Here is a 23,761-nt window from a genome sequence, read left to right as displayed (position 1 = left end):
TCAAGGCGCTCGCCTGGTAAACAGGAGAGCGTGGGTTCAATCCCAGCCGAGGTATGGAATTTTATCCTCATATAATTTGAGAATTTGACCTCAATAATAGTAGTAGCCTACTGCTGGAGTAAAGGGACTTTTCAGTCCTATGCGAGCAGTATAAATAAGCACTGTCATTATTATTATTAGTCATATTATTATTAGTCATATTATTATTATTATTTAGTTGGACTTTAACCTGTCGTTCATTTTTGTGACTTGTCCAAAAAGGATCGTATCGTCTGAAGTGTGATGTGAGTTTTCTTAGATACCCATTTTCCTAGACACATCGACAAAACCCTCGAACGATTTTATAGTAAACCATACCGACATATTAGGTATTTGTAGTGTAAGATCATACACGGTGAATTTCGATCTCAAATAATGTTAATTTTATTTTGGAAGAGCACATTTTACAAGTTGCAAAATCTGTTATAAGACTGACTCAATAGACCGATATTTGGCCATAAAACCATACCGACATATTAGGTATTTGTAGTGTAAGATCATACACGGTGAATTTCGATCTCAAATAATGTTAATTTTATTTTGGAAGAGAACATTTTACAAGTTGCAAAATCTGTTGTAAGACTGACTCAATAGACCGATATTTGGCCATATTCAATTGAAAATGATATTGGACGATCTGGCTAGAACTCATGCACATCAGAATGCCCTACATGTAGTATGTACTTCGTAATACAATCTAGACTCTAGACTATTCTAGACTGTATTGTACTTATTTATGTACATATCTTTATAATTATTAGTTTTTTGCAACGTCACTTCAATTTCTACAGGGTTATATGGTTGGGAAGACAAATAGACGTTGAATCAATGGAATTTAGATCGATCTACAGGCAAGCAAAAAAGCCATTGGACTGTGGCTTTACTTTGTTTCTAAAGAGGTCTATAACGTCACTTCAATTTCTACAGGGTTATATGTTTGGGAAGACAAATAGACGTTGAATCAATGGAATTTAGATCAATCTATGTCCAATTGTCCAATTACCTTTCCATTGAAATTAATCCCTCTAGTACTAGTCTAGAGGTTTTACATTTTTGGTGACATGCTAATTCATCATTGGGGATTTCAATCTGACTGCAAATAAAATAAACACCTCCCCATGAATACTTGAGGTGGAGTAAAGAGCTCGTAATCCTATGGACTGGGATGGTGAGGGTTCGATTCCAAGAAATTAATTTTTCTTCCGTTTATTCCAAATCCTTCTGGCCATTTCAACTTTTGTTTTTCCTTTGCAAGTGCCATTACACTCTTGGGTTTCCTAGTTTTCAATTAATAATACCACGTGACTCGTTCAACCTGGTAGTCAGTTCAATTCGAAGTATTCCTATTGCTTTTTTTAAAAAAAAAAAAAAAAAAGCTTCCTCCACGAAATGTGTTTTTATATTACTTTTTTTTATGATAAGACTGTTGTTTTGATTTGATTTCTTGTGTTGATAGTAGAAGACTTGAGGTTCAATATTTCGTCAATCATACAAATTTCTTACGACCAATTGGTTCCCCTGTGATTCACGAGTGTTTTTCTAATTTTTGTGATTTAAAAGTAAGTGCCGATAATTTTATTGCAAAGGTAGATAAATGTTTGGTTTTCAAGGATCTGGCAAAGGGGACATGCATGTTTTTTGACATTCTCTTGTTGACAATACTAGCTGGAACTCTACTAGGTATTGATCAAAATTGCCCTACCAGACACACCGATTCTTAAATTGTGAGCGGAGTACCTTTTAAAACAGATTCTAAATCCCGCACAAACCGCATATTGATCTAAGCCAGGGATCGTCAAACCGTCGATCGCGAAATACCGGTAGCTCTCGAGAGGTTTTCTGATAGCTCACAGACAGTCGCACAAGTTGAGAGCAACTCTTATGGGAACCAAAAAATTTAAATTAGTATATTTCCGGTTTTTTTTTTTTTTTTTTTTTCACTTTTTATTTTCTTCGTTATTTTTTTTCTGGTCCGAAAAAATGTTGGTTACGAACTCCAATTTGGATTTCCTGGCGAAAATAAAATTATAAAATCAAATCAAGAAGTAATTTGCACTATTTAATCATGATTTAATTTTTAGTCCAATTAATATTACCAACCAAATCCATCAACCATCTATTTTTTTAAATCGAGTGTTTGCGTATTTTATCAGCGTCTAGAAAGTGAGTTTCCTTTAAATCATTACTTTTTTTTTCAAATTTCATAGAACCTTCTTCTTATATTTCCTACAGTTTAGAAATTTGATATGAATACCTACTACCGAATTAGTAGATATTATTTTACCTACCTGAGAGCCCAAGTTTCATAATTTTGCACCTATTTCCAGTGTAGGTACTTTCTGAGATCACGGTAAGGGAAGCTTAGATACAGCGCTGTCTAATCCACAATCTCGTTATTTCTTACTTTGTCAAATTAAATGAAACTTTCATGTGCCTTTTTTTTCAAGTGGTACTGTTTTAGACTTAGATCAAGATTAGATCGAGGGAACAAAATCTTACTCATCCAGCAATAGGATATGCCAAGATAAACCAATAAATAAAATTAATTAATGAAATGTCGTTAGCTCGAAGGCTTTTGGTCAAGGTTAGCCTCTTTGGTGTTTTAGGTCCCTGAAAATCAGTTCAAAACGAATTCTATCTACTCGTGACAGTCAAATTTGTCTTCAGCGGAGAAAGAAAGAAAAGACGGCAGACTAAGGATAAAAAAGTTCGAAGTCAAGGGTAAAAGATATTATAAAAAAGAAATACTTAGGTAATTATAAATAATTAATTATTATAAAAGATAAAGATACAAATTGTTTTTTAAATAAATAATGAAGATACAGTTATTTTATTAAATAGAAATTTTCTAAGTTTACGGGATATGCATTCCATTTTACAACATACCTATTAAAAAACAGTATACCTATTGATTATGTAATAAATAAATAAATCAAATAAAACTTTTGGGATGCATCTATTCTATTGATTTACTTAATTTATTTTTACGCTGTAGGTTATCTCTAAAAGAGATAAAGTACCGAAGATGCAGGGATATTTGGTTTACATGTAGATTGTAGGTGATACTGGTTTTTTAGTAGGTAAAATACGATTCGATTTAAATGTTAATTGATTTTATAATCTTCCAATTCAGAGGACGGGAAATCAACAGGTTATAGAATAATTTAAATAATAATTATGTAGTGTTTATTTACGTTTCTCGATTGAGATATTAGTTTACCTCCAAAAATTTGCAAACAATTGCGCATGGAATTCCATGTTTCGGTCAGGATTTAAGCGCATCATCTTCTGATTAAATACTAGACGAAATGACTACGAATGGCCAAAGAAAATTTTGGTACTTTGGGCACATCCACTATAAATTTATTAAATAAATAAATGTCTTAAAAAACTTCTCTTTCTCTCTGCATTACACTTCAGGCAGTATTATAAATTTTGGTACTTTGGGCACATCCACCAAAGATAATTCAACGTTTGAGTAAATTGTATCGTAAATAACACACTAATACCTATACTGTGTAAATAAACAATACTAATACGCACAGTATCAATGACATATCGTAGGTACAAATTGTGAAGTGTGCATTTCCTGCGAGTCTAAATGTAAAATACATAGATATACGAGTATACATAAAGGATATATGTAAAATACATAAAGGATATACGAGGCTATAGCTGGACTCAATCATGATAAATTAAGGATAACGTCGAGAATGTTGAGGCAAGCAAAGAATAAAAAACTTAAAAAAAAAAAAAAAAAAAAAAAAAATACAAATCTAGAAACCCGGACATTTTTAATAAAATTGGTGGATGTGGAAAAATTCCCGATGTTTATTTCCACAAAATACTGGTGGATCATATTTTTCAGCAATATCCCTGGGTGATGAGACTAATGAGTTACTTCGTAGAGGCTTGACCCATCCTTTAGGGTTGTTTGCCACTAAACTTACTCCTCGGAGTGGGATTTTTGTGTATAAACTGTGAGTTACTTGCTCCCCGGGTAGACTTGGTGCTTGTTTGCCAGATACCTTATTAGATTAACTACCTACATCTACCTGATTGAATTTTATTTATTTATTTTTAATTATTATTATTTTATTATACATTTTTGAGATTTTAAGTTAGATCTTCTCGATGGGTAGTTTAGGTAATAAGAATAAAAAAAAGTAAATCATAGTTACTTCAAGGCATATTCTTTTACATCCATGCTTATCCAAGAAGGGAAAAGTTTGGTTAAAAAGTTTCCGCCCTGGCCGGGATTGGATCTCCGGGTTAAGAGTCAGTGCTCTTGACCACTCGGCCACAGAAGTGGGCCATGGTAACTTATCCAAATCAGCACGAATGCATGCGTTACCAAAGTGCCACAATCTATCAAATTAAATCGAAATTCATGGTTAGATATTATAGATAAAGGGCCGATCTCAAAAATAGCCGGTTCAGGGTGATTCAGACCTTATCTAAATAGGTCAAAACCAGGAACAAAAACTCCCGAATCACCGCTCAAGGTTAAATACCTATTATAAAATAGGGTTCCAGGGTAGATTACCTTGCTATTTCTATAATTCTCTGAATTCAAGAACTTTATTGCTCGACGCATCTGAAAATGATTGATAGGGATTTGTTCTTTGATTAATTATTTAATTATCACACCTCAGTGAGGTATTCCCAATATTATCTACGTTTCGGGTCATTAGAATTGGGCTAGATAATAATTTCTTGAACAAAATCACGTAAAAACATCGTCCCTATCAGCATTAAAAGTTTGGTAGATATAAAAACAACCCAAATTACTATTCTTGAGTAGAAGGAAACTAGATGATGTTGGTTCCTTGACCATTTTCCACCACTTGAATTTTCAGTCCTCACTTAACCTCAGGGCAAGGATCTATTATGTGGCCAAATTCTTTAACCAATTCAATGCGAAAGTCACAAATAAAATTCCTAGCTCAGGCCATTTATGTACACATGTAGGTACACATTGTTAACGGGAGAAAGGGTACGAATTTCCAACACTTTCGTTATCCTTTGTCCGTGGTTATCTTTTTGGTCACCTAATTTCGTCTATTGATAACGCGGTGAGAGCATTCGATACCGTCCGAGTAAACATTAGTAGGTCCGTGGTTATATTTTTGGTCACCTAATTTCGTCTATTGATAACGCGGTGAGAGCATTCGATACCGTCCGAGTAAACATTAGTAGTACCTAGAGATTCGGGTGGGTGACTTATAAAAAAAGAGCTACTCTTTTCAATGGATTACTCAGTCAATGAGTCAGATCCTAACGCCCTCTACCTGTAGAGGGTTGAAGAGTGAGTTTCATGTTTTGGGGTCTGACTTATAATAATAAGTTCATTGTTAACATTCAGAATCCTTTACAGACTTTTCTTTATATATCCCTCTAAGCTCTTGTGTAGGTACTTTTAGGGACGGTTTACATATTTCATTAATATGTATACTTCATTATTGCTAGTGAGATAATATTCCTGTAATTTCTTATTCATTTCATTTTTGTTGTTTATTTCTTTTAGTTCGTTCGGTAGGCTATTTAATATTGTTGGGATTTGGTGTTTTTGAGTGACAGCCAGCCTAGTTGGCTGAAAGGTTAGTACGTCTGCCTTTCAATCGCTAGGTCGCGGGTTCGATTCCCGCCCGGGGTATACCAAGCGAGACTATTAAATACTATGACCTTGGTTGATTGGAAATATTGAAATTAGCGAGTAATTGAAAAAAATTAACTAGCACATAATATATACTGGTAAATCGGAAGGAAGTTTTTTGTTCCTGTTGCATTGAGATATTTGAGATTAATATCTGCAAGCTTGAAAACTTGAAAAAAAAAAAAAAAAAAAATGTTTTCCTCAACTGATTAAATGATAAGAAAGGGTGATAAAATGGAATCTCTGAATCGGATTGATCAACTCATCAACTGCCGAAATTATGACTAGTCCAATGTCATGTCCAAACTCTTATCACACTATGTTTGAACAATATACCTAATACTACGAGTATACATAAAGGATATATGTAAAATACATAAAGGATATACGAGGCTATAGCTGGACTCAATCATGATAAATTAAGGATAACGCCGAGAATGTTGAGGCAAGCAAAGAACGAAGATACGCGTATGAAATCATACCTAAGGTTAGGTTGGAAGATTCAGACCGTCCCACATTGGAAACGTAGATGCAAAACCAAACCTCGTCGCGGTAAGCCCAACTCTGAAACCAGACATAAAATAGTCTGTGTTTTGAGTATTATTATTTTAATAACAATAAAAAGTGGTACACTATCGTTGAAATTTATACAAAATACTTATATATTTTTTTACAAAAGGCGGGATTTTCGCGTTTAATCTCTCAGAAGACTACAATTAGGAAGAAGAATCTGCATAAAATACTAATGCTAATAGGACCCTCATTTATATTACTCCTTAAACCGGGTCTTGCTGGCGTAGTAAAGGCGCTTGTCTGAGTCGTCTGGTAAACAAGAGAGCGCAGGTTCAATCCCAGTCGTACCATGGGATTTTATACTAATTTCTTTAAGATTTCGACTCTATGGGCTATATGTTAAAAAAGTAAAATGAGTCAATTCCACTCGAGAGTATATTATCAATTTACCTCTCACCAACCCACGTGTCAAAATGATGAACACGACAACACGTGGCATTTGAATCAAAGGCTGAAGACTGACTTTGTAACACTGATAGCCTCAGTTGTGAAATCTGAACACATAAGTAATAGTACTTACACTGCTAAACTCTGAAGCTGTGTCCACACGTTGTTGACGGCTGTCGATCGATGTTAATTGAAACCGTCCACACTGCCTCGACAACATAGATTCATCTCGTCGATCGACGCCCGTCGATTGTGTTATGTCGGCCGTCGACGACTAGGGTTAGGTGGTAGACAATCTTAAGCGCCCCAGTTGAAAAATTCACGTTCACATTGTGGTCAATCGACGTCGATGGACATAGACGGACATACCTACCCTTAAAATCAGGATTCGCTTGGTAATCAGAGGGATATGAGATCCTGATCCTTCAGACTTTAACCCTGTCTAGTGGTTACCTCCCACTCAATTTGGACTCTGATATTATTATTATTATTGTTATTCACAAATACGCATTAGATTAATACGTTATGCAGATATACGTATTGAGTACCGCACTTTCATAATTATTATAAAAATATAGAGCATAATATAGATTAAAATATATAGAGAATAGATACAGAATACCTAGAGTAGATAATTACGTATTAGTATTATGAGTATTGCACTGAGTATTTACATGGGCGTGCAGTATATTGACAATAATAATAAGTATGTACTGTTATAGTTATTGTTATATTGATTAGTCTACTAAGTAACTAAGCCTCAATGGCTACTGATAGATTGTCAATACAGATATAATAGTTATCTGTCAATTAATTCAAATGGCCATAGGCGATAGCCGTAGACCTGAAAAGGAGATTAGAAGATGCATATTTCAGAGTAAGTTCCAATTACGATGATGATCTTTAAAGCTGGGTCCACATACTTATAGTCAATGCCGTTGATTGAAGAGGTGAATCTATGTTGTTGAGGCAGTGTATGGCTTCAGTCGACATCGATCGACGGCGCCAGTAATGTTTTATGCTGCTGTCTGTGGTAGCACATTCTCAGTTTAAAGTTTCCCAGCGGCACGACTTTTTCAGCTTTCAGCAATATATTTAGTGCCACAGACCGTTTCTCATCGCCTTAGCGAAGGACCTAGACATTTGTTTACATTCTTGATTCCCATGATACATGAAATATTCAGCGCAACAAAGAATTTATTGTGACTTAATTCAATATTTAGGCTACTTTAAATTCGACTTCCTTAATGTTTCGCGCCCAGAGCGATCCTATTGAAATTCTATTCAAAATAATCTCGGCCGAAAAAATGCTGTTTTATTAATTTAAATGAGAAGACAATCAGCAACTCAGGAATGAGTTAATCGGTACATTACAAATGCCGTGGTTTATACTGATAGAGTGGCCGTAATTCGGTGATTACAGATTCGAATTCCAACGTAGAATCTTGGACTGAAATTAGATAAATGCCTTCAGAAGAGGGAAAATCGTCGACGGCCTCGATTGATGACTGAAACCGTCCACACTGTCTCGACAACATAGATTCACCTCGTCGATCGACGTGAAGGCCGTCGACTATATGTAGACACAGCCACAACCCAAATAGAAGAAAAAGAAAAATTCCGTTGGTCCTCATTTTTCCTGCTCTATGACTTTGAAACATCACCCAAGTAAGCGCAACTGTTCTATTACGATATGATAATCCTTTTTGCTTCAGATTTGGTAATGACAACATGAGTTCCAGGGAAACCAAGACATTGAAGGCGAAGGATAGTGTTACCAGTCATGAAACCCCGGTCCACACCTACATGGTTGTCCCCCCAGATGGCGGATGGGGCTGGGTTGTGGTCGCGGCATCATTCTGCTGTAATCTGGTGGTGGATGGCATCATCTACTCGTTCGGCATGTTCCTGGGAGTCATTTCCGATTCCTTCGGGGAGTCCAAGGCTAAAGTTTCTCTCGTTGGATCTTTGCTGTCGGGATTTTATCTCATGGAAGGTAAGGTTGATCTCGGCGATAAGCAGTGTCTACTGTCACACTAAAAAAAAAAAAAAAAAACAAAAAATGGAATGACTGGGTTTAGGAACCCTATCTGAACCGCTCTTCCGATCTAGTGTGTAAATTGCAAATAAGTATTACAAATGAAAAATGGAACCATATTAGGGTCTAGAGCAGTGTTTCTTAATTAGTTTGGCCCGTGGAACCCTTTTCAAAATGTGAACATCTTTGCGGAACCCTGAACTTTCAAGATTGCACCCCCACCCCCCTTATTATAAAAATATAAAAATACAGCCAGCAGCCTAGTTGGCTGAAAGGTTAGTACGTCTGCCTTTCAATCGCTAGGTCGCGGGTTCGATTCCCGCCCGGGGCGAATTTTATCCTAAACAGATAAAGTTTGTTCTCGGAACGTCTGGCTTTCCCCCTATCCTGTCATTCTTCTCTCTTCGATTTCGGGACGATAAGACCTTAGATGTTACAGTTCCCTCTATCAAACCTCTAAAAAAAGCTGTGTAAGATGAAATACCTAGTCTAAGATGGTCGTTTTGAAACTGCATTTTATCTAGTGTATGATTTTTCCAAAATATCTCGCGGAACCCTTGCTGTCAGCTCGCGGAACCCCTAGGTTCCGCGGAACACCAATTAAGAAACACTGCTCTAGGTACTTGTGTACTTTTAGGGACGGTTCACGGTTTACATATTTCATTAATATTTATACTTCATTATTGCTGGTGAGATAATACCTATTCCTGTAATTTTTTCTTCATTTCATTTTTGTTGTTTATTTCTTTTAGTTCGTTCGGTAGGCTATTTAATATTGTTGGGATTTGGTGTTTTTGAGTGTTGTTTCTCCATATTTACTTCTTATGTTTGGAATTATGTATTGCTTGTTTCTTGTTTCATAAGGTGTTTCTTGAATTTGTCTATGATTTTCATTATAGTAATGGTTTGTTATCATTATGAATGTACGCAAGTTCTTGAAGTTTAATATTCTATATCTTTTCTATATGTTTTATTGACTAAGCAGTCCACTAAAAATACTGAAAATAATAGTTCTCGTGTATAGCTCACTCACATTTCTAGTACCTAAATAGTCTACTAATGTCGTCAACACTTCTGCGTAATCTATCAGTATAAATAGCAAAGTATCTAACTATATAGTAGTAAGTATTGCAAGAAGCACCAAAGTAGTATAATAGTAAGTAAGTAGTAGCTCCTTAAATAGCTCACGAGTGGCAAATAAATTCCCATCATTTTGCTGACGTCAGATCACCAAGGTGCCATAATATTGGGAATGCCACTGACCATTCCGGCATTGACGACTAATAACTATAAAGGAGATAACAATTTATGTACCTATATCTAACTATTTATAATATAGATACATAGGTCTTATCTATTTAATAGATAATGTGGTACCTTCTTGTCTGCTACATTATTTTATCACATGTTCTAATGTTTGCGTTCCACATTGTTCGAAGCTATTATTTCGATTGTTATTTTGTCTATTTTCCTTATATTATTTCCTCTTAGAGGATTGGGTAGAAACTAGGTGTAACTGGATTCGATGTAAACTTCCTTGCCTAATCTATCATCTCAATCATCTCTTGAAAATCTGGAAAATCTTTGTTTCTTTGTTGGTGCTTCAATTTGTTTGGTTTTGCAGCCGACTACTCAAAGTCGCGCGTCTATGGGTGCAGCCGTGCAGCGTGAGACAAGCCTAAAAGCTTGGTAAGATTTTAGCAGTTGAATGGCTGCCTCTGACACGAAAAAGAAGAAGAAGAAGAAGAAGAAGAAGAAGAAGAAGAAGAAGAAGAAGAAGAAAAAAGTATTCTGAGATTTCTGAGTCATGTTAGGTTTATCAATTTTCACAATATTTTCATTATGCACCACATTCTTTAGGTCTGGAACTTGGAATCAGTTTGTGCTGTTGGTATTTACCTATTTTGTATATGTATCATCACTATCACCAGCATCCAGTATCAGCATGATAGGAGGAATATCATTAGGCCGGCCACTCACTATCAGGTAGACCTGACAGTTAAGCCTGAACAGGTTCGTCTGTCAGGTCTACCTGACATTGTGTGAGCTCATCAGCTATCAGGTAGACCTGACAGGAGAACCTATTCAGTCGTACCTTTTAGGTCTGTCTATCTGATAGTGTTTGTGCTCATCAGGTAGACTTGACAGGGGTACCTACCTGTCAGGTCTACCTGATAGTGAGTGGCCGGACTTACCTCTTCACTTTCAAGAGGGAGAGCTCCACACCACAGAGAGAGAGAGAGGGGAGGCTGTGTTTACCTTTTGGTTCAGGTGTGTCGCTACCTTTTGGTTCAGGTGTATCGCTACCTTTTGGTTCAAGTGTATCGCTACCTTTTGGTTCAGGTGAATCGCTACCTTTTGGTTCAGGTGTATCGCTACCTTTTGGTTCAGGTGTATCACTACCTTTTGGTTCAGGTGTATCGCTCTTATCATTTATCGGTTCAGAACTATTTTATTTTCAAACACACTCCATAATATTGGCCTGAGTCCAAAGTGTCTCAGATCTCGGTTTTGTTTACAAACACGCTAGGGCTTTGCTCGCCCCAGGTATGCGGATTGCAAGCTTTTTTTTTATCTTTTTCGTCGTGATGGAGGACTCAGTAACTTTGTGCCAGTACCAACCCAAGTGAAGAGTATTAGTCATTATTTCGTCTCAAACATTTTTCGTTTATTTTTTAAACAATAAATATCTTAATTTTACTCCTTGCCTAAACGTAGGCACAAGGTCCATCGCAAGTTGGAATCGTAGTAGCGCGACTTTTAGCTTTTAGTAGCGCGCAGTCGCCTGAAAAACCAAACCTATGAAAATGATAGAGTCTATAAGGCGACTGCGCGCTACTAAAAGTCGCGCAACTTACGCCTCCATTCATTCCATTGACTGGCCTTACAGTGTTGTCAAACTGGCAATGTAAACAAAGAAAGGCAACGGACACGTTTCGTGCGTATACCTACCCGAGTGTCTGCAGCTCCCTAGAAAGGTAGGGAACATGGCATACGCGTGTTGACATTACTAGGTAACGTGTTCCCAGTTTATCTTGACATTATCTCTGTGAGACGCAAACTACAAAATGTTAAAATTTACTTGTGTCTCCAAGAAATCCTTAAGCACGTCAGAAGTAATTTTTCGAGGGTGTTCTTATCTCATGATCGCGATTTTTAACCATGTGTAAAAAGTTGGGCACACCTTTTTGTGTGTTTGTGTATCTCTTTATTTTTTCTGGTGTTGATCTCAGAGATCCTTCAAGCTTCAAGGTCAATATGAGTGGCATGAGCGATAATATTATGTCCTGGCAAATTGGCACTTAAACAGGTTGGTCCTCGATCCAAAACAGATAAATAATTTCCTTTGACATAAGTATTAGTTGAAATCTTATTTGAAATCCATATTTTCTTGATTTTCGCGTACTTTGAGGGTATCCGTGTTTATTATAGCATGTCTTCGGAGCTTTGGACAGTCATTTTCAAAAGAGTATCTACGTACATATCTGTTCCATTAGTTTGGTCTTGATTTTTTTTTTCTTCTTTAAGTTTTTTTTTTACAGAATTACGTAATACGTTGACCTATGGCATTATGAGGCTCATCCAAAGTTCCTTAAGTTAGCCATTAATTTGAGCACTTAGAAGTGAAGATATCTCCTGCTCACAAACCCGATGTATTTATATCGGATGATTTATTTATTGAAATTTATTATAGTGTGAATCAAATTGTTGTTGTTGTTGTTGTTTTTTTTTTTTTTTTTTTTTTTTTTTTTTTTTTTTTCTTCTTTATTTTTTTCTTCTTTAGATACTTTTTTTGCGTTGTTTCGAATATTGTTTCTTTAGAGATCGAACAGAGTATGTGCGAACTTTCGGCGAGAATGATCTACGGATTAAACATGATTTAATATGAAACAAAGTGTTCATTTAAATGGACAGTATCAAGCAAGAAAGAACCATCCATAAGAGGGATTTGCCTTTTGGTTGGCTCTTTTCTGCTTAATGCTGTCCAAATATGAAATGTGATGAGCTCATTAACCACTGTGGAGTGTGGATCAAATGAAATGTTTTATTTAATAACTTTTTCCAGAATAGATAATTATGCTCGTAGGTCAGTGTTCTTTTTACCAACTGATTGGCCCATCATCGAATACTGTTACAATTCAATGGAGCAGTTGCAGGGTAAAAATTATAAATAAATGGTCGATTCCTATGTAAAAAGTTGGGAAAAATCCAAATCCGAGGTCAAAACTCCGAAAAAATAAATGTAAAAGGTCGAAAATTTCATTTTTATTTTCCGTTCTAATGAAAGAGTTCAAAGATGTGTGACATCAGACTTTACGCAGTTGTTTTTTTCGTCCGTTAGGTAGCGCCACTATGCAAGCGCACTAGCGGAGGAGCAGAAAGAAATGCGCAGAAACGTATGCACACATTAATGTGTTGCCTGCGAAGGAGTAGCTGCAAGTACAAAGAACTTAAGAGACATGAAAGAATCCTGCCAGTCGCTGTACGACAGTAATCACCATTTGAAATCTGTATCTGCCTCGGAGAGAAAACTGAACATCATGGAGTTGAAAAACGATTCCAGAGCGAATGGTCTTACTAAACCTCGACCCCGGGCAATGTCAAGCAGTTCTACCAGAAGTCGAAGAAACACTGGAGCTTCAGGAGTGAGACCCTTGTATAGGGACGATATATTCTTTGGAGCTAGTCTGAGCAAACTACCCCAGTATTCATCGCAAGTAAGTATCTGATACAATGTTATTATTTGCTCAGTAAAGTAACAGCATGATATGGGTCAAAGAAAGGAAACATTAATTTAAAATAGACAGGCGGCTAGACCAATAATAAAGTAAATGCTGTAACTATTATCACTTTTGCTAATGAGATAATTAGAACCGGTTAAAATAGACGGACATACCAAGGTTTATTGAATTTACGGTGTGTCGCTATAAGCATTCTAAAGATTTGAAAGGTGTTGTAGTATACTCGAATCTTTGCCCCAGTGGTTTTCGGAAATTGATCGAACGAATTTTGATGGAAAACCTTGATCAATCCATCACATTTTGATCGAAAACTTTGGGTACCAGATTTTTCAAGACTATATTAATTGAAACGCTGATTTATTTCCAGGTGAGCTCCCTCAATTACACCCTCTCCTGTCACACTAAAAAAAAAAAAAAAAAACAAACAATGGAATGACTGGGTTTAGGAACTCTATATCAGAAGCTCGGCATTTAATATGGCATTCCAACACCTTAAAATCAGATGAAATAACCCAATATAGTTCTTCCACCCTAAGGGTGCAATTTTATCAATCGTTTGGTAAAAGTCTTATGTAGCTACACATTGGGTAGTGTAACTCAGGTTAGGTTTATCTTGCATTTTTCAGGCTATTAAAGTTATTTCTTATCTAAACCTTCGTTAAAATTCCAAATTATGTTCCTGTACTTCGAATTGATTTTAAGATGAATTTATGAATGTGCAAAAATCCATTCACCCTTGTACCTACTAGCCAATTATGACACCCTACCCACAATTCAGCATAATTTTAATAAACAGGCGTTAAGTTCATAAATTTCGATATGACATTACTTTTTTGCCAATCAATTTCACACATTGTGTACTGTTTTCATAATCACTTTAATAGACACTTTGGGAAAAGGTATACCAAGCGAGACTATTAAATACTATGACCTTGGTTGATTGGAAATATTGAAATTAGCGAGTAATTGAAAAAAATTAACTAGCACATTATATAGACTGGTAAATCGGAAGGAAGTTTTTTGTTCCTGTTGCATTGAGATTAATATCTGCAAGCTATGTAGATAATATCTAGTAAGCAACGTGTTCATTATCTTAAACATTAATGTTCGATTTTAAATTCTTCAAATCATAAATAGGAAGGTTGGTAGGAACCTAAATATTTCCGAAAATCTCAAATGAAGTTTTTTGTTCCTGTTCCCTCGAGTTATATTTTGCATTGAGAAAAAAGGTTTTAAAAATCTATAATTTTTGTAACTTTTAACACTTTAGGTTTGAAGTTATAGTCGCGATATTAAAAAAAGACATTAGTCCAAATTCCAACTCATTTACATTTTATCTATCACAAGGTTTGATAATATTTGTCATTTAAAATTAGAACAGTCATCTAACTTTAGAATTAAAACATTAGCAGATAATTAAGAATATCTAATGTGTTTACATAGTTAGAGAAGTCAGGACTTAGTCAGGGCTGTATTTAGGGGAAGACCCATGTTGCCCGGGCACTCCCTTAGATTATTTTTTGCTCCCAAATGTAGTAATATACTGAAGATATTAGCCTATAATTAGGACTTGATGGTTAACTCTGTAATTTTGCGAAGTTCCTATAATTTGAAGCATCCAACCCCACTCCCCCAGTAAGCCACTCTTCGAATTTAGGGCCCCCTCGCTGACATTCTGTATACAGGACTGACCTACAGATATATCTTATCCCTATTGACAGTAACGAAGCCACAAACTACTTAACTTTATTCAAGATAGAATTGAAAAAGAAAGCAACAGTGTTTGCCAACTTAATGCCAAAATCCCCAAACTGTCACCATTTCTTTTCTCTAGTCGGATTGAAACAATAGGCCAATGACCTATTCACCATTGTTCTGAAAGCATCTAACTTCATGTGAGATATGACAGATTTAATTGTTTCCATTTTATGTAGATCCATATTGTTGTCTAGTTGTGTATCTTTGATAAGATAAAATATTTGCACTAATGTGTTTTGATAAAACAAAGTGCAACACGAAACTATAATTATTATAAACAAGCGAAAAATACAATGTTAAATACCTTGGTATGTACTATGCGAGTTTAATAAACGGAGAGAATTAAGAATGAGAATAAATAATAAAGAATAAGCCCCCCAGTAGGTATTAATTGCTATTATGTAAAAAATGACCCATGAACTGGTAAAAACTCGAAAAATTATAGATACAAACTTTAACCTCAGTTGTGAAACATTGCCAAAATAAAATTTGTGATTCTTGCAACATTCCTCTAAGTCTTGTGCAAATCTTTTTACATCACTGAGACGACCAAAAAGTTCCTCACGAGGTTCACATCGATCCATTTTTTTTCTTTAAGTCAAAGGGTTCTCCTGAAGGAGCTCCATTTCTATTTATATTTAAGACTATAAAAAACTGACTTTGTTGGGAATAGAACCTGAGACTTCTGAAGTTCAAGGCTATTCTGACACGCACTGAGCTACTGAGGTAGGTTGCTATGTATCGTAAATACTCATATTGATAGTAAGCCTATATGCACTTATATCGTGACACACTGACACCTTGATAAAGTAGATCTTTGATAATTGTCACTTCTCAAGTGTTTTTCTCATAATTTTGATTGATGCACGCACAATTTTTCCGAGATAGGCATTTTATTTATTACGTACCGCAGACTGAACTTCAGGGACAAACACATCAAAAAGGGATTACAGTGTTGAAGTTTTCATGATATAATTGGATTAATAATGGGAGGAATCGTAGAAAAATACCTTCTTCTTTTTAAGAGAGAGGGAACGGTATTTGCTAAGGTCCCGAAATCGAATAGAGAAGGAAGACAGGATAGGAGAAAGCCAACCTTTCCGAAAACGAACGTTATCCGCCCAGGGCGGGAATGGAACCTCCGGCCTAGCGCTTACAAGGCATGCAGACACACGCACTACCAACCAAGCTAACTAGGCTGGCTAAAAATACGTCCCGGATTTTTTTGTAATGTACCATCCCTTTCAGGAATAATGTTGAGCTTTCTTATGTCGTTTGATTTCAGGTCCATTTGTAAGTGCTTTGGCAAATCGCTGGGGCTTTCGAACCGTGTCAATAGTTGGATCGATATTGGGCGCTCTAAGTTTTGTGATATCCAGTTTCTCCACCAGTGTGGAAATGCTCTACATCACATACGGAGTCATGGGAGGTTGGTATACTTTGCTGTTTACTTTGTCAATTGAGTGTACGTGCTTAGCTGATCGGAAAAAACCCCTGGTCTTTGTGACTTTAAAGTAAATTTGGTTCCGGATATTTTTTTCCACTGAACTCTAAGCCCACTGGAGCTCGAAACCTTAACTTTCAAATAAATAGTAAACTATTAAATTGCAGTTTATTTGTCGTTAAAATGAGATCACCCCTTTTGTTCTGTTCAAACGCAGATCTTCAGTAACCATTTCACCTACCTTTTTCAGGAATCGGCTTTGGATTGATTTACGTCCCTGCAGTCATTACAACCGGTTTCTACTTTGAGAGGTGGCGAGCGTTGGCCACTGGTATTGCTGTCTGCGGTTCTGGCATTGGGACGTTCATCTTTGCTCCTTTCAGTACATTCCTCATTGAGTCAGTTGGTTGGAGAGGAGCTCTACTGGTCCAAGCTGGTAAGTTATTAATTAGACTTACTTTATCGTGGACACTCGTTGTTATGTTGAAAGCCCAGAAGAGGTTAGGTGGTAGAACAGCGGTTGGTAAGTTATCTACAGATATGAGCTGTTAATCGTTTCGAATCCCATAAAGTGGGACAACTTGTAGGTACAAAATATCAGTACAGATGTGATGGATACCCACGTACCTAAGTAACTTAATCTATGAGGATTTATTGCAATATTAGAAGAGAATAGATATTTTTGCTTCTAAGCTTACGAGTGTGATAAATAATTGTGTAGGGAATTGTAACACTCTTGATAAGGAGCTTCACAAAGTTAGCGAGTCTTCAATAATGCAGATAGGTACAAATAAAATATCTACCTCTTACTTTGAACATCAGCTTGAGAATAAACATTGATTTCAGGGTTGATTCTCAATTGTGCCGTGTTCGGAGCCATGTTTAGACCATTAGCTCCGGTGAAAGTTAAAATTAGCAATGAGAACGAACAAGCAGAAATCGTCAAAGAGAAAGACAACGAAAAATCCGAAACAGAAAAGTTACCGCTTCTCTTGAGGATAAAGCTGGCGAGAGACAGTTTACAAGCAGAGTCCATGCAGAACTTGGATCACGAAATAGAAATAACAGCAGCTGAGGATGTGATGGATGAAAACCATCACCACAAAGTCAATAACAATATCAAGTACCCAACTGCCATTGAAGTTATAGCTGCAAGTACAAAGAACTTAAGAGACATGAAAGAATCCTGCCAGTCGCTGTACGACAGTAATCACCATTTGAAATCTGTATCTGCCTCGGAGAGAAAACTGAACATCATGGAGTTGAAAAACGATTCCAGAGCGAATGGTCTTACTAAACCTCGACCCCGGGCAATGTCAAGCAGTTCTACCAGAAGTCGAAGAAACACTGGAGCTTCAGGAGTGAGACCCTTGTATAGGGACGATATATTCTTTGGAGCTAGTCTGAGCAAACTACCCCAGTATTCATCGCAAGTAAGTATCTGATACAATGTTATTATTTGCTCAGTAAAGTAACAGCATGATATGGGTCAAAGAAAGGAAACATTAATTTAAAATAGACAGGCGGCTAGACCAATAATAAAGTAAATGCTGTAACTATTATCACTTTTGCTAATGAGATAATTAGAACCGGTTAAAATAGACGGACATACCAAGGTTTATTGAATTTACGGTGTGTCGCTATAAGCATTCTAAAGATTTGAAAGGTGTTGTAGTATACTCGAATCTTTGCCCCAGTGGTTTTCGGAAAATGATCGAACGAATTTTGATGGAAAACCTTGATCAATCCATCACATTTTGATTGAAAACTTTGGGTACCAGAGTTTTCAAGATTATATTAATTGAAACGCTGATTTATTTCCAGGTGAGCTCCCTCAATTACACCCTCTCCGTGACCCGTCTTCCAACTTACAACGATGTGATGGAGGAGCAAACCCAGTCTTGCAAGCTGTGTCCAGAAGCTGTAAAACGAACATTGAAAACTATGCTGGACATGAGTTTACTATCTTCGCCATCATTCTTGATTCTCTGCCTTAGCGGGTTCATAACAATGATGGGATTCTATGTGCCTTTTATGTACATTAAAGGTTGGTATAGCGCCTACCTTTGGTTTTTTTATTCAAGGGTCAAGCTGCAAGTAAACGGTTTTGTTTCTAATATGAAGAATTTCTCGATCAAAAAGGAATTTCTCGATCGTAAATTATTGACCTTCCTTTGATTATTAGGCCCGTCGCGCGTCGCACGTTGTAATCTGCAAAACCAAACCAATGAAAATGATAGAGACTATGTACCTATTGTATAGGGTCTCTATCATATCCATAGGTTTGGTTTTGCAGTCGACTACAAGATACTAAATGTGGCGCTACTACGGTTAGAATGTGTGACGGGTCTTATACCGACATTGCTGACAACCTATTCTAATCCATTTTCATTTTCAGAAAGAGCCGTGCTGTCTGGCATGTCTTCCAAACAAGCAATGTTGTTAGTTTCCGTGATAGGCATCACCAACACAGTGGGCAGAGTTGTTTGCGGCCTGGTGACAAGTATACCGGGGGCAAACTCACTGTTGATCAACAACGTAGCGTTGACAATATGTGGACTATCCACAATCTTCAGTAATGTTTCTAGTCATCCTGCATACCAGTTCGGATACGCGGGTGTTTTCGGACTGTCCATCTGTAAGTATAGCTCTTGCAAATCAGGGCCTGTCTCTTAACGGGGTGCTAGATTGTTGGCTATTTATCTTTTAAACTGAGAGGAACTACACATTGTATATTTGGAAAACTTTGGGTAACTACCAGAACTTCTTCTCTTCTTTCCAGTTTGGCAGTGGGAAAATTGTAAAAAAATTGATCAGGGGAAAGCTCGGAAGATCGGTACCTCAATGCTACCTAATGTTATATTAAGGCCCGTGTCCCGTGTCTACAAATTCATATTTTATTAATAAATCAATGAAAGTTAAAGTAAAGGACTAGTTAATACTGACAACGTTGTGATTGTGTTCCTACCTAATGTCCGCCACTCTCTGGTGGAAGAAGCCTCAGACTTAGGTCTCTCAGACGTATACTCGAATCTTTGCCCCAGTGGTTTTCGGAAAATGATCGAACGAATTTTGATGGAAAACCTTGATCAATCCATCACATTTTGATTGAAAACTTTGGGTACCAGAGTTTTCAAGATTATATTAATTGAAACGCTGATTTATTTCCAGGTGAGCTCCCTCAATTACACCCTCTCAGTGACCCGTCTTCCAACTTACAACGATGTGATGGAGGAGCAAACCCAGTCTTGCAAGCTGTGTCCAGAAGCTGTAAAACGAACATTGAAAACTATGCTGGACATGAGTTTACTATCTTCGCCATCATTCTGCATATTTTTATCTTTAGATCCTCTCTTGGAGTGGTCACTTTTGGTCTGCCAGATCGTTTTTTATTGAGAACAGTGTCATGATCCTTGAATTTCTTGACAATATTATCCACAGTTCGCCGGGAAATCCTCAATTTGTTTGCAATTTGTCTATTGCTGACATTAGCTTTATGCAACCCAATAATCTCACCTCTAGTCTGAATCGGTATTTCACGTGTTTTACCCATCTCAGCAAAAGAAGAGCTCAAAATTGAACCTTTCAACAAAACACAAGTATAGCGGTTGTTAAAAGGGCTAATTAATTGAACTAGACAGCCAAAAATCTTTTAAGGAATATGACTAGGTATGAGGAATAGATTTTTTTAATATCTGAGGAAAAAAAAGGAGGAATACATGAAGAAACACAAATTTACTTTAGAAGAAAATTTGACAGATTCAAATGAAATGTGTAATTTTATGTTTATTATAAACGTTGCATTTTTTTTAGCCAATCATAGCAATGATTAACCCTTTCTAAATAAACCACCCAGAAGAAACGGTGAAATTCAAAGAAAATACACCTCAAAATAAGAAAAACATGGGTGGGCAAATACTTTTGAGCGGTAGTTTCCTACTGTCAGACGGTCTGACAGACCTAGGTCTCAAGATATTCCCGTCACACACGTTCCTACTGTCAGACGGTCTGACAGACCTAGGTCTCAAGATATTCCCGTCACACACGTTCCTACTGTCAGACGGTCTGACAGACCTAGGTCTCAAGATATTCCCGTCACACACGTTCCTACTGTCAGACGGTCTGACAGACCTAGGTCTCAAGATATTCCCGTCACACACGTTCCTACTGTCAGACGGTCTGACAGACCTAGGTCTCAAGATATTCCCGTCACACACGTTCCTACTGTCAGACGGTCTGACAGACCTAGGTCTCAAGATATTCCCGTCACACACGTTCCTACTGTCAGACGGTCTGACAGACCTAGGTCTCAAGATATTCCCGTCACACACGTTCCTACTGTCAGACGGTCTGACAGACCTAGGTCTCAAGATATTCCCGTCACACACGTTCCTACTGTCAGACGGTCTGACAGACCTAGGTCTCAAGATATTCCCGTCACACACGTTCCTACTGTCAGACGGTCTGACAGACCTAGGTCTCAAGATATTCCCGTCACACACGTTCCTACTGTCAGACGGTCTGACAGACCTAGGTCTCAAGATATTCCCGTCACACACGTTCCTACTGTCAGACGGTCTGACAGACCTAGGTCTCAAGATATTCCCGTCACACACGTTCCTACTGTCAGACGGTCTGACAGACCTAGGTCTCAAGATATTCCCGTCACACACGTTCCTACTGTCAGACGGTCTGACAGACCTAGGTCTCAAGATATTCCCGTCACACACGTTCCTACTGTCAGACGGTCTGACAGACCTAGGTCTCAAGATATTCCCGTCACACACGTTCCTACTGTCAGACGGTCTGACAGACCTAGGTCTCAAGATATTCCCGTCACACACGTTCCTACTGTCAGACGGTCTGACAGACCTAGGTCTCAAGATATTCCCGTCACACACTTTCCGACGGTTTGATGTCTGTCCGGGCATAAGAGATCTGCCTATTACTGAATATTAAATCTGTTCTATTTGCTCTCTTTTTCAGCATGTTTTGCATCATTGAGATCCATTGTCATTGTTGACTTAGTAGGATTAACCAAGCTAACAAATGCATTTGGGCTATTACTTTTATTCCAAGGAGTTGCAGCAGCTATTGGATCTCCTTTAGCTGGTACGTAAAAAATGTAAAAATACACATTTTTAATAATATATATTTTACGTGCTTTTTTTCATATGAATCATATTTATATGTCCGTCTCTCAGACGGAAAATACCAGTGTTAACTCACCGCGCCTTCTCCCTCAACTTACTTCCAAATTCGTCCGCCAGTTGTCTCAAATACCCTCTTTACTAACCTCAAACAGACGTCTTCAAGTTTTCTTACAAAATCCTTTGTCCTGATTTCAGGCGTATTCATGGATATGACCGGCAACTATGACACGTCATTCTATTTGTCCGGTGGGATGATCCTCATATCTGGTCTCATGTGTTATCCCCTGAACAGCATCAAGCGGTGGGAGCAATCGAAAGCCAAATCGCAAATGCCTTTGATGAAGTCAAATAACTCTGATTCCTGAGACGTAATGTACAAAATCCATGCTCACTCAAGTACAAAGTTTTATGACGTGTTGAAAAGTTTGTAAATATATTGAACCGTTCCGATTTGACAGTCAAGTTGGACGCTATTTGGGCCAAGCGCACTGATTAGCTTGTGTTCTTTCGGATTTGTAAGCTCGGACCTAAATAAGCAACTTAATGTTGATGCGTCCGACATGACTGAGAAACTAAACAAAAGGTGACCGGTGATTTCAAGATGTTGAGCTCTCGGCGCTTCCAGACGGAAAGGCAAACAAATATTATCTACAATTCTACATTATGCCCTCCACTTACGCTGAGATCGTCTGCGGTCTGACAGAGTCTTGACGTGTGTGGCGGAAAAACCTCGAGAGCTAGTGAGACCGCAGTCTGTCAGACGGTCTGAATATGAGTGGCTAGCCTTGTCCACGGTAGTATTTTGTTTGACTTTCATTCTCTTCACCTATGGTTCAAAGTCTGATAGGTACAAAGTAAGAAATATGCCGTCTGTATGTTTGAAATCACTGGATATACCGGGAAAGTCGATGTCCATAGTCTCTACAATAGAAATGCTTTGAACTTAGTATTTAAAAGACAAACTAAGGTTCCAAAGAGGATGAAGAAAAGGTAGATCGATTGTGAATTAGGTCCATATTAGGAACATCTAAAGTCTAAACAATCTTAGAGAGACACCAGAAACATTCCATGAAGGAAGACTTTTCCTCATGGGCTATTTTGATCTTCTTTTGTATACCTACCAAAATAAGACTGTTTCTTTTTGGTTTGAAGAGACATCTATGGAATAAAAAAATATTGTACATAGTTATAGATAATATCGATAATTCTTTTCATTTGTCTGCTTAATTTTGATTTTTTCAGCTTGTACGAAATGACCGTAGGTACCTATTTGCATTACTGAATTTCTCTTTGGAGTTTGACAGGACCTTGAACCGCTTAGGTAGGAAATATTGTGTTTTTTCTCACCAATCCATTTGAACACAAACCTACACCTATACGGAAATCATCTATGGGATGCTAGATATGTCATATGCATGAAAAGCCTAGGTAATACAGCATCCGGTTCATTGGTAGAAAGAACAATCTGGTTTTCATTTTCAGAAAAGAAGCTCTACTTTTAACATTTTTCAAAGTAATAAATGGATATGTTCCATATTTCCTGGTGACCTATGGTATTTGTCATCTGTAGACAAATATGGAGTAAAGACGCTCCATTCTGCATACAAATAACAAGTTACCAAATTCGGTCCAAGTATTTCGTATTCCATTTCAATACCTTTTGCAAGTTTGGAAAAGATAGAGTCCTACAGTAGGCAAGACAGGTTACCTGAGAAATTGTTTCACGAATTTCATGTTGCATGTTATAATAATTATTACCTATGTCTTAGCATCTCAGATATATACGTGTGTTTGGTGACATCCCTTGCACTTCCATCTACTTCAACGATTCCTTTCTGAATTTCATTAATGAAATAGAATAACAACAACATGTATAAAATTTTCATCAATGGCTTACACCATCCTTAATTATTTTTAAAAATCTTGTTTTAAATATATATTATTTTGTTGTAACGAAGAGATAAACTGTAA

The 23,761-nt window shown here is 37.1% G+C and overlaps 2 protein-coding genes and 1 long non-coding RNA gene across 5 annotated transcripts; 2 read left to right on the top strand and 1 right to left on the bottom strand.

The window, feature by feature from the left end:
* Window positions 1-1,467: 1,467 nt before the first annotated feature.
* LOC103514328 (monocarboxylate transporter 12-like) lies at window positions 1,468-22,988 on the top strand. Of its 3 annotated transcripts, none has more exons than XM_008479199.3 (9): window positions 1,468-1,598; window positions 8,371-8,651; window positions 16,479-16,622; window positions 16,888-17,073; window positions 17,484-18,070; window positions 18,462-18,684; window positions 19,036-19,275; window positions 21,624-21,749; window positions 21,986-22,988. In XM_008479199.3, exons 2-9 carry the CDS (start codon window positions 8,387-8,389, stop codon window positions 22,153-22,155), a joined length of 1,941 nt encoding a protein of 646 aa, XP_008477421.1. In that variant the 5' UTR covers window positions 1,468-1,598; window positions 8,371-8,386; the 3' UTR covers window positions 22,156-22,988. The 3 variants fall into 3 exon arrangements, with proteins under 3 accessions (XP_008477421.1, XP_008477420.1, XP_026683136.1); XM_008479198.3 differs by lacking the exon at window positions 1,468-1,598 and adding an exon at window positions 1,971-2,202; XM_026827335.1 differs by lacking the exon at window positions 1,468-1,598 and adding an exon at window positions 6,094-6,247.
* LOC113469539 lies at window positions 8,486-16,173 on the bottom strand. Its single transcript, XR_003392913.1, has 2 exons — window positions 15,498-16,173; window positions 8,486-8,691 (listed from the first exon to the last, which is right to left on the bottom strand). It is a non-coding gene; the product is annotated as an uncharacterized LOC113469539 (long non-coding RNA).
* On the top strand, window positions 13,131-13,886 carry LOC113469538. Its single transcript, XM_026827336.1, has 2 exons — window positions 13,131-13,411; window positions 13,803-13,886. The coding sequence occupies exons 1-2, from the start codon at window positions 13,154-13,156 to the stop codon at window positions 13,869-13,871; spliced, it is 327 nt and encodes a 108-aa protein (XP_026683137.1). The 5' UTR covers window positions 13,131-13,153; the 3' UTR covers window positions 13,872-13,886.
* Window positions 22,989-23,761: the final 773 nt, after the last annotated feature.

The sequence above is a fragment of the Diaphorina citri genome, unplaced genomic scaffold, assembly GCF_000475195.1.
Source record: "Diaphorina citri unplaced genomic scaffold, Diaci psyllid genome assembly version 1.1 scaffold1123, whole genome shotgun sequence".
Lineage (NCBI taxonomy): Eukaryota > Metazoa > Arthropoda > Insecta > Hemiptera > Psyllidae > Diaphorina > Diaphorina citri.
This window is presented reverse-complemented; position numbering and strand designations above follow the sequence as displayed.

Coding starts and splice junctions, on each gene's coding strand:
- LOC103514328 (XM_026827335.1), top strand. CDS start 6,225: ATGCAAAACCAAACCTCGTCGCG. Junction 8,652..16,478: donor GGGATTTTATCTCATGGAAG/GTAAGGTTGATC, acceptor GTTTGATTTCAG/GTCCATTTGTAAGTGCTTTG. Junction 21,750..21,985: donor TATTGGATCTCCTTTAGCTG/GTACGTAAAAAA, acceptor TCCTGATTTCAG/GCGTATTCATGGATATGACC.
- LOC113469538 (XM_026827336.1), top strand. CDS start 13,154: ATGAAAGAATCCTGCCAGTCGCTGTACGACAGTAATCACCATTTGAAA. Junction 13,412..13,802: donor TACCCCAGTATTCATCGCAA/GTAAGTATCTGA, acceptor ATTTATTTCCAG/GTGAGCTCCCTCAATTACAC.